We start from the raw sequence: 13565 nt of genomic DNA, 5'->3' as shown, positions 1-13565 counted from the left end.
GAAAGTCAGCGGGCGTGGTAGAGGTTGACGGTCGAATGAGGGGAAGGGGGTTAGTGACTCGCAGGCAGCGAGTGAGGACGGAAGCAAATCAAAACAATGCGATGAAGAGCTGGCAAACCAATAAGAACCACAAACCACTAAAGTGCTAGAAGAACTAAAGCCACGCTCACTTAAATTCCCAAAGTTAGCATTCAACAACACAAACAGCAAAGCAGAAGTTACCACTCAATGTACAAACCCACAGAAATCGAAGTACCAAAAGCACGCTTGCATAATGACCTTTCTTGCAAGTAATAAACTGAAACATCTCTTGCTGTTGAATAATAATTCACAACATGTTCACGTGCGTGCATGTGTGTGTGTGTCTAAAAAGGAAGGCTGCAGGTTGAATTTGGGTCTGCTTCCTCATCACACATGCCTGGCCAAATTAATTTGTTTAATTAGCAAACCTGGCAAATAGCATTGGCTCCTGGAGTGCTGTGTGTGTGCATGCATGGATACATGTGTTCATATGTGTGGATGTGTGCTTTTCCCTACTTCAAACCATCAAGCAGACTCCAAGCCTATTTTACAAGTGTGCCTCCCAAAATAGCTTACCGCCAGCTAGCCAGCCAGAGAAGGAGTGAAAATGTCCTCGACGTTGATGAAACAGTGTCACACGTCGTTCCCGATGATTCTCGGATGGCTGCCATCACTGCCCAAAGAGCGCGAGTGGCTGGATGGCGGTTGAGCTGGCGTTGAACGCTGCGATGTGATGAAATGGACAGCAATCCGTTTGGGTGGGGGGGGGGTAAACTCGAGTCTTGTCTGTGGTTGTAATCTCGGAGAGATGCCCAATCCATTACTCCATTTTTGTCCTCATTAGGGTCAGGGCTAAGCTTCAGCCTATCTGAGCTGACTTTGGGCAAGAGAATCAAGGTACATCACATTTGCTTCCAAACAAACGGTGAGCCAGACATGCTAATCACTAGTCCACTGTGCTGCCGGCTGTCCAATCCTGCAATTAAAACACCAACAGCCGCTGCAGCACTGATGGTAATTTCAATCTTCATTTTGAGCGACGCGCCTGAGGGTGACTGGCGAGGGAATGACGAATACCGGTGACATTTTGAAGACGCTGGGTAAAGGCAAATATGCTGTATGTGAGCGGTCGCCACGGCAACAAGGGGGTCAAGCAATGATTATAAGTGAGCCGCTGTCGGTAATAAAAATCTGAAAATTCAAATCCAGCCGCCGGAGGGAACTCATTTCAGCCACTTTGCGTCGACACTTTGGTGCGAGCGCCGCGGCGACAAGTGAAAAAAGAAAAAGTCATACGCCAATACCCCGCAGCGAGGCGGATTAGTACTAGCATTCATTTGGCACGTGGCGTCCGGCCACCTGCGGACTGCTCTGGAAAGCTGAGCGATCTGTGGGGTCCAAGCACAGAATGACAAAAATCTGGCTAGCTGCCTTTGTGGTGTTGGTCGGTGTGCTGACACTCGCTCCGTCAACATTGGACCTGAGCCAAGCATGTTGGGAAAACAATGGAGTGATGCACTAAAACTCTCAGTAATGTCAGCAGCTGGAAAATCTATCCATCTATCCCTCCATCCAGACAAATACAGAACGGCTACCTCTATAGATGAAGCCCTGCAGCTGGCAAAGCCATTCTAATCTGAAACACGTTTAAGTGTTCTAACGGTTAGAACGCTTTTCCCAGCAGCCAATGGGTGAACAGTTAGACTCCTGCACCCGTTGTAGCTATTAGTGGCAAGAGACCAGACAGGTGGCCATCATTACACCAGGCCTCTCCGCACAGATTAGCCGGCAAATTATGGCAAACTCAGGCAGCCCGTTTCCTTCGAGTCTGCATTATGTAGCCTGCAAACAATATGCAACACACAACGTGTCTGCACAAAGTGATCAGAGCCATTTTGAGCTCGACACGTATCCCGTCATCCTGTCGCTCCATTTATTTGGTCTGTGACATCGCTCCTTGTCTCCATGGCAACAGTGCGCTCCAGCTCTATGCTCGGCACACCGCATGTGATGAGAAGGCATACAGGTTCATTTCACATGTTTCCAGCATGCACTACTAGAGGCGGCAGTGTCGTTGCTTCTTGAGAAGAAGCCCAACATTATCGTGCTCACAAGGTACCATTATTGTTGTAGTTACACGCATGTATCAAGGCGGTGACTTCTGTTTATTTTATGTGCAACATCAGCCCGATGAGGCGGCAAGCTAGCTGCCGCCTTTATTGTTGAGAGACAAGCAACATTGTCAGCTCGCTGTTCACAAGGTACCAAAGTGACAGCGATACAGACGTACAGATGTCACAGCTTTTGTTTATTTCACATCTTACAGCAGCCCATCTAAGCAGCCAAGTCGTTGCCTTCTAATTCCTATAGAGAATTACACTTAACTTCTACTACAACGGCGCGTTTTGAGGGCTAACTAGTTAATACATTTATTCCTGTAAATTAATAACGGGACAGTTATAAGAATGCAGGCGTCAAGCTTGAATGCAACGTCTGACTTCCTTTGTTTCTTTTTCCGCGTGTTATCTGGAAGGCGAGCCGCATTGCTGAGGGGCTATCGACAGCGGTTAACGAGGGAAGGAAGCCCGTTTCTTATTCATGTTTTCCTGTCAGCTTTCCCCCAGCAGGAGAGGCGGGTGATTTCCCAGAAGAGCCTGGGTACAGCCGCCTCCGCCTTTGCGACGTACAATTGCAGGTGGTTGCGGCGCAAAAACGACTCTCTCGGTGAGGAACAACGCTGTCTGGTTGTCACACGTGTGTTCGACATAAGGCATCACGTCACATGGTAAGATTTCCTGGGACAGTGTGCGTGTGTGCGTGTGTGGGGGCACAGGATGCTCGGCATCTTCAACGAAACCACGGGAGTTTGTGTGGCCTCAAAGTTGCAACTACTATCGTATTTTTCGGGCTAAAAGTCGCTCCGGAATATAGGTCGCATTAGCCATAAATTGCACAATAACGTGAAAAAAAAACCGTATATAAGTCGCTCCGGAATATAAATTGCATTTTGGGGGACATTTATTTGACAAAATCCAACACCAAGAACAGACATGAACGAGCATCGACAGGCTAAACGATACGGTATGCTAACGTGACATAAACACAAACGAAGAGCTGAGAACGTTATTCAAATAACTATTACATAAATAACACGTTTATAAAACTATCTGTGTCACTCCAATTCATTAAATCCATCGATCGTCCTTTATGTCAACAATGGGTGCGCGCCGCTGACGGCGCTTGCACTTCAAAATATTCCACAGGCCCATATAACGATATATAAATGATATATCACATAACTATTATATAAGCAATAATATTATCAAACCATCTGTGTCACTCCAAATCATTAAATCCATTGATCAAATTCCTCGTTCTTTGTCAACAACGCCGTGCGTGCGCCCTGACGTCAGCCTCGTCGTTATTCCACAGATCAAGTATATAACTATATTGTAGCGTTAACAAAGTACAAGGAAAGACGTGGGTTTGGTCTCTTTATTTAACAAAACAAGAGTTCAACGAGCCAACAACTACTGAACTATAACGATAAAAACATATACAAGTTGCTACACGAAATAAAATATATCAAATAACTATAACATAAATAGTTCACCGCCACACGGCCTCAAGCACTGGCGTGGACTTCCAGGCGTGTGGCAGCGTGGACTTCCATCCCCAGAGGTGGCTCTTCTAGCCACGGAGGTGGAAGAGAGCTCCATAAAATAGGACCGGGCGTGCGTAAAAGCCATGTCCGAGCCCCATCCACCATCCCCTGACAGCCACTCGTCCAAGCACCAGCCCCCGACTTCTATCCACGGAGGTGAAAGAGAGCTCCGTAGAGTAGGAATTGGCGTGCGTAAAAGCCATGGCCGAGCCTCATCCACCGTACCCGGACAGCCACCCGGACAAGCGCTGGCCCCTGACTTCCATTCACGAAGGTGAAAGAGAGCTCCGTAGAGTAGGACCGGGCGTGCGTAAAAGACATAATAGTTTTTCAAACCTTCCATGTCACTCCAAATCATTAAATCCTTCAAACTCTTCGTCTTACGTGTCACTTACAAACAAAACCGCTAATGATGCCGGTAGTACGTGGGGCCCTTCGTCATCTTCGTCATCCCGTGATCGAATCTTTGTCTTTTATGTAAACAACCGCCGCGCCGCGCTGCTGACGCCACTTGAAATTCAAATTACAGTAATCCCTTGCTTTATAGTCTGGAAAATACGGTATATGCAAGTTTCAACAGCCACATTAATTTTATATTCCCAGCACATTTACCAAGTATTTAATGAATTGAATAAATTAAAAAAACTAATATTATTTCTTGAGTAAAACAGCTGCAGCACCTTTGATATAACTATTTGGCGGGCCGGACTAAAGAAAAGATTTAGCCCGCATGCCATACTTTACCCACATGAAACCGCAGGAAAGGTTATTTTTAGCTGATGAGACAACAGCAGCAAAGACATCACCAGGTGCCAATCTTGTCCACAAACAATAACAGGAATGGAAGGCAATGAAAATTGGAGCAGGGATGATTGCAAAAGCACTCTTCCGCTTTTGATTGGTATTAATTTCCTGCTATCATGCAGGTGATGTGGTGTGATGGGCATCAAATCTGAATTGCTAAATAAAAAACTGACTACTGTAGCTAATATTGTGGAGTGACCGCAGTTCAGAGTTCACTCAGGTATGTCGGCAAGTATGGTTTATCAAAAATGCTAATTGTCTTTAATTACCGTATAGGCCCGAATATAAGACAACCCTGATTATAAAATGACACCCTCTTTTTCAAGATTCAAGTTTGAAAAAATACTTTTTGAACACCAAATTTAATTTTTATACAGAAAATAATTACAGTACATCTGAAACAAATGACTATAACAATATATTTGAGAGAAAAAGCATGGTATTTTGCCTCATTCAAATCATGCAAAAACTGTCATTTTAATATGTGGTACCACTATTTTTATTTTTATTCTTCGTGACGGGTTTGCTTTGGCCTGGGGAGTTAAGTTCAGCATTTGCTTTAACGATATCTGGCGCCATCTAGCATTGTGAATGGGTATAATGTATAGACCCCGAATGTAAGACTATCCCCACTTATCTGTCTTATTTCAATGCAAAAACCACCGTCTTATATTCGGGCCAATATGGTACTGTGACGCCATCTCTAATAATGTCATAAGATACAGTTTGAGCCCCGTCTCCTGCCGCCAAATATGGGTTAGCTGGAATGCTAACCTTTAGCTACTCTCATGATTTACAGCCAGAGTGGATGATGCCAGAGCGTTAAGGTGCATGTAGGATGCTAATGGGGCGATTTTTTCGGCAGAGGTGACTTTAGAGTCCTCTTACGTACTTTGCGATCATCCGTCAGACTTGCGACGGCTACATATCTACTATGCTAATTTGAATGAACAGACTCGGCTAATCACCATTGCAGCATTTTTCCTGTCGAGACTGTTATGAAATATGGTTTTCCAACCCTGTCGGAATCTGGAGTTCTGATTGCGTGTTAATGTGTCAAGAATCCGCCGTTAACAACTTGACACGCCATTAAAAGGGTTTTATCCCCGAGCTGTGTCCTGCTCAGAGACAAACAATATTTCACAAAATGGAGAGTAATTGAACAATAATCCATACACGAGAGCTAATGAGAGGATTAATTAGCTGCTTCCAGTGAAAACTTTACGGGATCTTTTTTTTTCAACAGTGGAACTTGTAAATCCTTTTCAGATGTCCCTCTAATCCTGACAGCATCCAGCAGGGAGGTCCATGTCCTCGTTCCTGCTTATAAATAAGCATTAGCTGGCGGTCGGAGAGGGGGAAGAGCGCTTTTAATGAGTGTGTCACACTTGCAAATATTAGCGCAAGAAAGTCATGAAAGCAATCCACGCGCATCAAAAAACTTGATAAGAAACATTTCCAGCTTTTGGACTGTGTAAACCAGAGCTGCAAAACAACCCCCCCCCTCTCCCAAATCCCAGTCAGACCTGCAGCGTAATCTTCCTTAATTGCTTTTATTAAGAAGCCTAATTGCGTTTTGGGCTTTCTCACTGCGAGAGAAAAGGCGTTTTGGGTGCACAAAATGTGGCACCTTCCAGGCAGTCAGCAGGAAAATGGCATTTATTTTATTTTGACTTTTACATTTTGAATTCCATACTTGATGTTGGAGTGTTTTTTTTTTGTCTGTATTAGTTTTAGAATTAGTTCCTATTTTTCAAATTTTGCATGATGAGTGTAAGGTCACATTATACATCATGTGATAAGATTAACTGAACTTCCTTCTTTTGCGCAGTAATAATAAAATCAATACATTTCAAATGAACCCGGAAAGTTTACGTATGTTAATCAACAAAGATAAACCCAAAGGACATTTATGCTTTAAAACTAGTTAGTTTTATAAATTAAAAAATGTAGATCCAATTAGTTTTTTTTCAAAGCATTCTCATATTTATTTTATTTTCTAAATGAACATTTGTTTGCAGTTTGTTATTAATTTTCACTAACTATAATAACCTTGATGCCATCAAAAGGTTCAGGAAGCACCCCGCGAAAAAAAAAAAAAAAGAGACTAAACAAGTACTGTAGGTGGAGTCGGTTCCTTTGGAATGGTACGCATCCCGGTGGAAAACCTTCGCACAAAATAAGCTTTTCATTCTGCTTGACAACAACACTCAGTCGTTATTTGCAGCCCGCAGACTGCACTACTTAAAAGATAATGAGCAAACTTCTTCTTCTTCTTGGCAGGTACAATTGATCTCGCTGTTTTGGAGCGCAGGGATTATCAAAGGATTATCTAAGAATAATTATACTGCCAAGGTCGACGTGCCGCTTTCATGTCGGCGGTGAGGTGCGCCCGAGAAGTGGCATTGTGTTTGTTCAGTGAAAAAAAAATAAAAAAATAAATGCATACGGCAATGCTACATGAATGCAAAAAGCAGAATTTTGTCAAGGCGGAACGATCCTTATTAGCACTGCAAAGGCCTGATTTTTATTATTTGAGGCTTGACTTTCAAACAATATGATGACACTATAATTTTTCCATGTAGCTTCAAGACCACAAATACTTTTTAGCGCTTTTCTCCATTTCTGCAGCAGACACTCAAACTGAATTAATGTTTTCTTTTCAGTATTTGCTGCAAATATGAAGGGGAAAAACTCAAACAGATGTCTTCCATGTCATACAAATGGGAAAGCTAACTCTACAAAGTTTTGTAGCATGAGGTTACTGACTAAATATTAGGGGTGTAACGATTCATCGATACACATCGATTAATCGATATAATGCTCTACGATTTATTGGCATCGATGCTAAACGTAAACATCGATTTATATCGCCGTCTTTGACTTCGGACATTAGACGCGACTTTATTTCGAAATCCAGTTCATTGTTGCTTGCTTCCTCTTTCCGGGAGCAGTGCGCGGCGCTGTTGTGTTGTGAGCAGAGCAGGCACGTGAAAGGGGAGTCGACAACTAGTACGCGGCTCCTGGGCTGGTGCTATGGCTAGTGTCCAAAAAGACGAGGAAATTTGCTCCCCTTTCGGCTTCAAGTCATTCGTTTGGAAGCACTTTGGATTCCAAAGAAAAGATGGCTCAACGGACAAGACACGTGCAGTTTGTAAATCCTGCCATGCGGTGATCAAATATTCAGGGAGCACAAATCTCGCCGCACATTTAAAGAAAAAACACGACATCAAAGTTCAGTGTTAAAGTAAGCACTTTGTATACTACAATACTCTTGTAATTTCCTAAATAAAGAGTTTTCAGTACCTTGTTGATTTTGCGTATGAATTGTTATAAATCAGGATATTGTTCTATATTTTTTATTTAAAAAAAATATATATATTGATCGTAGAGCACTATATCGTGATATATCGTGAATGAATCGCAGCAGGCTTTAAGATATCGGCAACTATCGTGTCGTAGTTCTTTGTATTGATATGATATGGTATCGTGACAAAACCCGCAATTTACACCCCTACTAAATATGCGACAACTTGGTGAGGAAGACGGCAAGTAATCAAGTTCAAGGCTCGATCCCGCTCCTTTGCTTAGGTAGCACAAAGCCGCCAGATTTGATTCCTTCCGCAATTTGTTTAGATGTCTAAGCAGCTCGAAATGAATGACATTACGCAAATGCTCCAGTCCCTTTTACAAATGCTAATGCTAATGATGCTATTTCCAACAACAGCAACGCAAAGCCTGCATGCAGGAGGTGAGCGGCGAATCATCATCGTCTTTTGTTCCACGCAATTCCCTTTGAGAAGTGATTGACTGATCCTAAAAACTAACACAAAAGACGACAAAGACAGTTGACAGCTGATTGTTTTCTCACAGCCTGCCATCTTTGTGCGGAATAAAGTCGTTATGAAGAAAAGAAATGGCGTCGGGATGTTGTGATACAAAGTGGATCAATGCGTTGCTATTGACATGAGTACAAAGTTAGTCAGGCAAGGCGGTAGTGTCGGAGCCAGCGGGTGAAAGCATCCAATCAGATGCGAGGACAATGGAGGTTCAGTGAGCGAGAACACCGTGCAGATGGAATAACTTGAAAGTATTGATTGTTTTTTGACAAAAAATGAGAACATTATGACTTTCCCTTCTCCATGAGATGAAATACGGGAGGGAAACTAAACCTCCGGATAAGAATAATGGCCAAGCCCTGCCGTGAAAAGTGAGGAATTGATGCCCACTTAAAATTATTTTTCAAATGCTATTTTTAATAGTTTGGACTGAAACTATACCACAGACCATTTATCAGTTAACAGAATGAAATGACAATGAATGACTATTTCTTTGTGTAATAGTTTTTCATTATCAAACATTGCTTGGATGAGTTGGATCACGCTGTCACATCATTTAGTGGGCACTCCATGAATAAAAATTGTATGAAATAGCCTAGAAATGCAAAATGAAGCCAATTCACATAACCACTTAGCTGCATTAGCATGTTCTCCGAGCATCTGCTCCTCTTTGTACACTGTAATGTGCATCATCACTTATAGACTGGCTCTTTTCCAATCAAATCAAATTATATCAGATTAGAGGTCTGTATGTATTATACTGCCCCCTGGTGGCCAAGGTACACACAGCAGAAGGAGCAGCACAATGGGTGTCGATTGCTCGCTAGTCACTTTAGGGCTGAGTATTGCAAGTGTATTTCTGGAGTGAGGGGGGGGGGGAGGTGGCAGGGCTTTTTACGGCGGTGTCTGAGGCTCACCAGTAGTGGAGGAGATGTTGACATCTATGCTGATCTCGGGAATGCCGCCGCCCTTCAGCGCCGCCACGCACGTGTAGGTGCCAAAGTCGGTGAACTTGAGGTCGATGATGTCGAGGTTGGTGGTGCCGGGCGAGATGTCCGTGTCCGTCTGCGTGATGACCATGCGCTCCGAGCTGCGGAGGGCACGGCCGTTCTTCAGCCAGCTGAACGTGAGCTCCTCCGGGGGCGTCGCCTCCACCTGCGACGACACAGTTTGGACTTTCAATAGCCATTTTTCTCTTGACCACTTATGTCTTTCATTATCTCACCTGACAAGAGATCTTGACTTCCCGACCAATCTGGATATTGTCGTCATTGTGGTACGGATCGGGAGTGATCCAGAAGCGACCCTTTTTCAACGCTAGGAGAAAAAAAAAATTGTGATAACCAATTTGTGGCATGAATCTTTAATGAGGACTCTGGTGGAAAACAGAGCTTTCCCATTTGCTGCAGAGATGAACGGCGACTACGACGATTGTAGTACAATTTTCCAAAACGTCTTTTTCTTCAATGCACCCATATTGGACAAACTCAACTAAACTAATCTTAAACTGAGACTTTAAACCACAACGATTAAACACAAAGCTAGTTTAAGATATTCCATTTTTGGACAGAGAGTAATTGATCCATATTTCCTCATTTTATTTTTGCCCATTTTAGCTCCAACGATTCAAATATTGCCAATGAACAGAATATGACGTCCATTTTGACATCCCACTTCTGTCACCAAAAAAGCTTGTGTGCCTCATTACCAGTTGTGGACATGACAAGGAGAACACACACAGGACACTACCTAATTAATCTGCACTAAAGACAGTAACTTCATGACGACGCGCAGTGGATCTCATCTCTGTCGCCAAGCATGCTTCCGTGCACCATAAGGAGCTTAAGAACGCACAAGGCGCCACATCATTGGGCAACCTTGTGTCAGGTTCTACAGGAACACTAATTGTGCCGGTGAGTCATAGTGGGTCTATTTTGAGATCCCGCTTCTGTCGCCAATAGTCCCCACAGTCAGCTTGCGTGTTTTTCCCATGTCTGCTTGTGGGAGTAATGGGGAGTGTCAAATGATCACACAGGAAGAGGGGGGAAACGGCAGCACATGTCACACGGCTGAAACACAACAGCACCGCGGGGGAATGTCTTGTGACAGCGCACACACACAGCTACACAATAGCACGGCTGATTAGTACACATGGAAATGAGGGAGGACGTTGCAATGTATTTTTCCCTCCACTGGCTCTAATGAATTCGTCCGGCTTTTGTGCAAACAGGATGAATCATTTTTCCCTCCGACTCATTTTCTCACTCTTTGCCGTCAGTCCGTCTTCACAACCCCCGTAGCTCTTCTAAAAGGGGGCGGGGGAGATATCAGCATGCCAGACTGGACCGGTCTCTTCACAGGCCAGATGGAAGTTCCTCTCACCTCCTTCCTCAAGGTTAAACCCCAAACTGTGTCGACAGGCATCGGACAGGTGCGCCCGCCCGCCTTTCATCTCGCTATTATCGCCCTCCTCATGCACACTGACGCTTCGCAAAGCCAAGGCCATTAATGAAGGGATGAAAGTCGCAATCGTGGCTTTCGAGTTTCAGGCCGACCCGTTTGTGTCAACGCGAACACCAAAGCCTTTTAAAGCCACACGCATTCAAACTCGCAAATACTACAGTGCAGAATGTGAGCACGGCAAACTCGTGTGGACAGAAAAATCTTGCCACCCCCCCTCTCTCAAACAAAAACAAATGTCGTGCTAAGCAGCTCAAACCTTTTGCATTCCGTCGGCTACAGCTTGTTTGCAAACAACATAGTAGAGCGCAAATGTGTGTGCGTTTGAATGTGTCAAAAAGCATCATGGAGCTCGTCACATTTTTTTGAATACTTTGCATACAGAGGGTCGCCCCGAAGCCTCTCAGCGTGTTACGCCCGATCCCCCCCGTCCTTGAAAAGCCCACGACACGCGCGTGCACACATGAGCAGATGGTAGCCATACTGTCCCACCAGCCACGCAGCCTTCCAGGGCCTCAGCCTTCCCAGCAGGCTGCTGGCGTCAGATCCCGCTTGCTGACTGCGTCCGTTTTGCAATTTCTATCACAAAGTGTGTCAATATGCTTCACTTGAGACATACTGTGATTTATTTTTTTCCCCATTACTAGTTTAGCAATCTGTGAGATGCTTTTATGAAAACATCCTTAGGACCAGGAATTATATTCGATTGTATGATTTGGGTACCGTGGCAACTGGTGGGTTTGATCAGGAAAGCAGGTATCTTCTAAAGAAAGACATTTTCACACTACATCGTGTGCACGTGGCGCATGGACACATCACAAAAGACGTATTAACCCCCTTCACCAACGTTGCCACCATGTCATCAACTTCACAGAGCAACCAATTAAATGGCGCTTATCGGAATGTAACGCTAATCTGCTATAATCTGCTATGTTTACGGTTTGGCTTTGATGCGGTGTTTCAACACTCCACACGCTGAAAATGAATGGCGCTCGCATGAAACCGCATCTAGAAACCGTATCCGTTTGTATATAAACAATAAAAAGTCAGTCCGGAGAAATGTTTTGATACTCGCTAAACTGAGGTCGAGCGATTTATCACTGAAGGTTTGTTCTTGTCAGAATGTAATTTAGAGCTCGTGTTTCTTTTCAAGGCAATTTTACTTGAGAATTTCCATTTCCCAGATACCACAGTGTGTTTCTGTGTATTTCTGTGTACGCACACGCGTGGTGCTATTTTTCATTGTGCACGTTTCGTATTTCCATGGAAACCAAATATATAATGAAGCCAATACGGAGTGTTCCACCCTCGAATGAATTACGCCAAATGAAGTAAAATATGTCCAGTAGTCGGAAAGGTTAAATAGCTATTAAGATGCACAAGGAAATTGCGTTTCTTGATTTTCAATAAAGCCTCGCATACATGCAGATTTGTGTGGTTCAGATTACAAGGCATGAAATGTGCAACATTTTAACCCATGTTATTTTTCTTCATTTAAAATACGTGGCTCAACACGTTCTTTGTTCTCTATAGATTGCACAGAGTGTACCTAATCTAGTGACCAGCCAAGTGGCAAAATTTAAGGAGAAAACATGAATACAATATGCGAGTTCAACGGTGTGCAGCAGCACATCGATAAGACTGGAATGAATATTTACCGCAGAGATTGCCCGCAGTGACGCCTGACATCTTGTGTCTAATACAAATAAGACGGCGGTCTCTAAAGTCGTCAGTGATATGGCGAGCAGCACAATACAGTGGAGGGGTTATCTGTCGGGGGTGGGGGCCACTATCAGACGTGATTGGTGTATGATATGATTTTCATGCCAGAGACTTTACGGCTGCATAAATAAAACGCCTTCCGCGCGCGGGCTTAGTTTAGCACCGAGGCGACCTCACCAAGTAATCTCGCAGATGAAAGCGGCGTTCTCGGCAGGGAAAAGCACAAGTTCAGGAACATGAAAGTCAGCCAATCTGCTCAACTCGGATTTGTGAAAGCGGCAACGCAAAGAGACTTTTCTCAGAGTGTTGTTGTTTTTCTGGGGATTTCAATAATTAAAACTCGGCTTGATGGACCTCGGGGAGTCTTTTAAGTTGCCGGTCCAATATAGGAGCATGACGCACAATCATTTTACAGATCTTGTTGATGGGTAGAGATCCAATTCGTTTAGGTCCAATTTTGAAAACGATCGGATGTTCTCCGCTTACCTCGTACCACTATGGTGGTGGACTTCTTAGCCGGGTTGCCCACATTGTTGCTGGCCAGGCAACTGTAAACGCCCGCCTCGTCCGAGGTGATGGCGGGCAGGGTGAGCGTGTCGCCCTTCACCAAGCTCCTCTGCGGCAGGCTATCGTTGGCGCTGAGCCAGGTGAGCAACGGCGGAGGCTCCCCGCCGGTGGTGATGCACACTAGCGACACCGTGTCGCCGGGGTTCACCACGATAGGGTCCTCCACCAGCAGCTTGATGGACGGCGAGGCTGTTGAGCACGGCGGAGCGAGGCGGTTTCAACGTGCTGGCGCTTCATGATTAAATTGTTGATGTCATTTCCACCGCGGCAGGCACTACCTGTCTTGTTGGTGAGGCGGAAGATGACACTGCGGTCGGCAATGCCGCACACATTCCTAACGGAGGCCACGCAGCTGTAGTTGGCGTAGTCTTGTGGCCGTAGGTTCTTCAGCTTCAAGATCTTTGTTTCCCCCTGCAGCTCGGACGACAACCACCACAGCGGTATGCAAATGTGTGCCGAGGACACGTGTGCAAACAACAAAGATCACA

At 44.5% G+C, this 13565-nt stretch overlaps 1 protein-coding gene across 6 annotated transcripts in view; it reads right to left on the bottom strand.

Moving 5' to 3' along the window:
• Positions 1–13565, bottom strand: part of LOC133146579 (MAM domain-containing glycosylphosphatidylinositol anchor protein 2-like) — a 78283-nt gene that overhangs the window by 23843 nt on the left and 40875 nt on the right. For all 6 annotated transcript variants that reach the window (XR_009711386.1, XM_061270447.1, XM_061270446.1 and 3 more), the window contains 4 exons: positions 13356–13488; positions 12997–13266; positions 9554–9645; positions 9246–9483 (listed from right to left, as the gene is read on the bottom strand). Coding sequence is in view for 5 of the 6 variants with exons in the window: in XM_061270447.1 (XP_061126431.1) it covers positions 9246–9483; positions 9554–9645; positions 12997–13266; positions 13356–13488 (733 nt within the window). In the remaining variant the exon portion in view is untranslated. The remainder of the gene's footprint in view (positions 1–9245; positions 9484–9553; positions 9646–12996; positions 13267–13355; positions 13489–13565) is intronic.

The sequence above is a fragment of the Syngnathus typhle genome, linkage group LG22 (genome assembly GCF_033458585.1).
Source record: "Syngnathus typhle isolate RoL2023-S1 ecotype Sweden linkage group LG22, RoL_Styp_1.0, whole genome shotgun sequence".
In the NCBI taxonomy this organism is placed as follows: Eukaryota; Metazoa; Chordata; class Actinopteri; order Syngnathiformes; family Syngnathidae; genus Syngnathus; species Syngnathus typhle.
The sequence above is the reverse complement of the archived record's forward strand: the minus strand, read 5'-3'. Positions and strand labels throughout refer to the sequence as shown.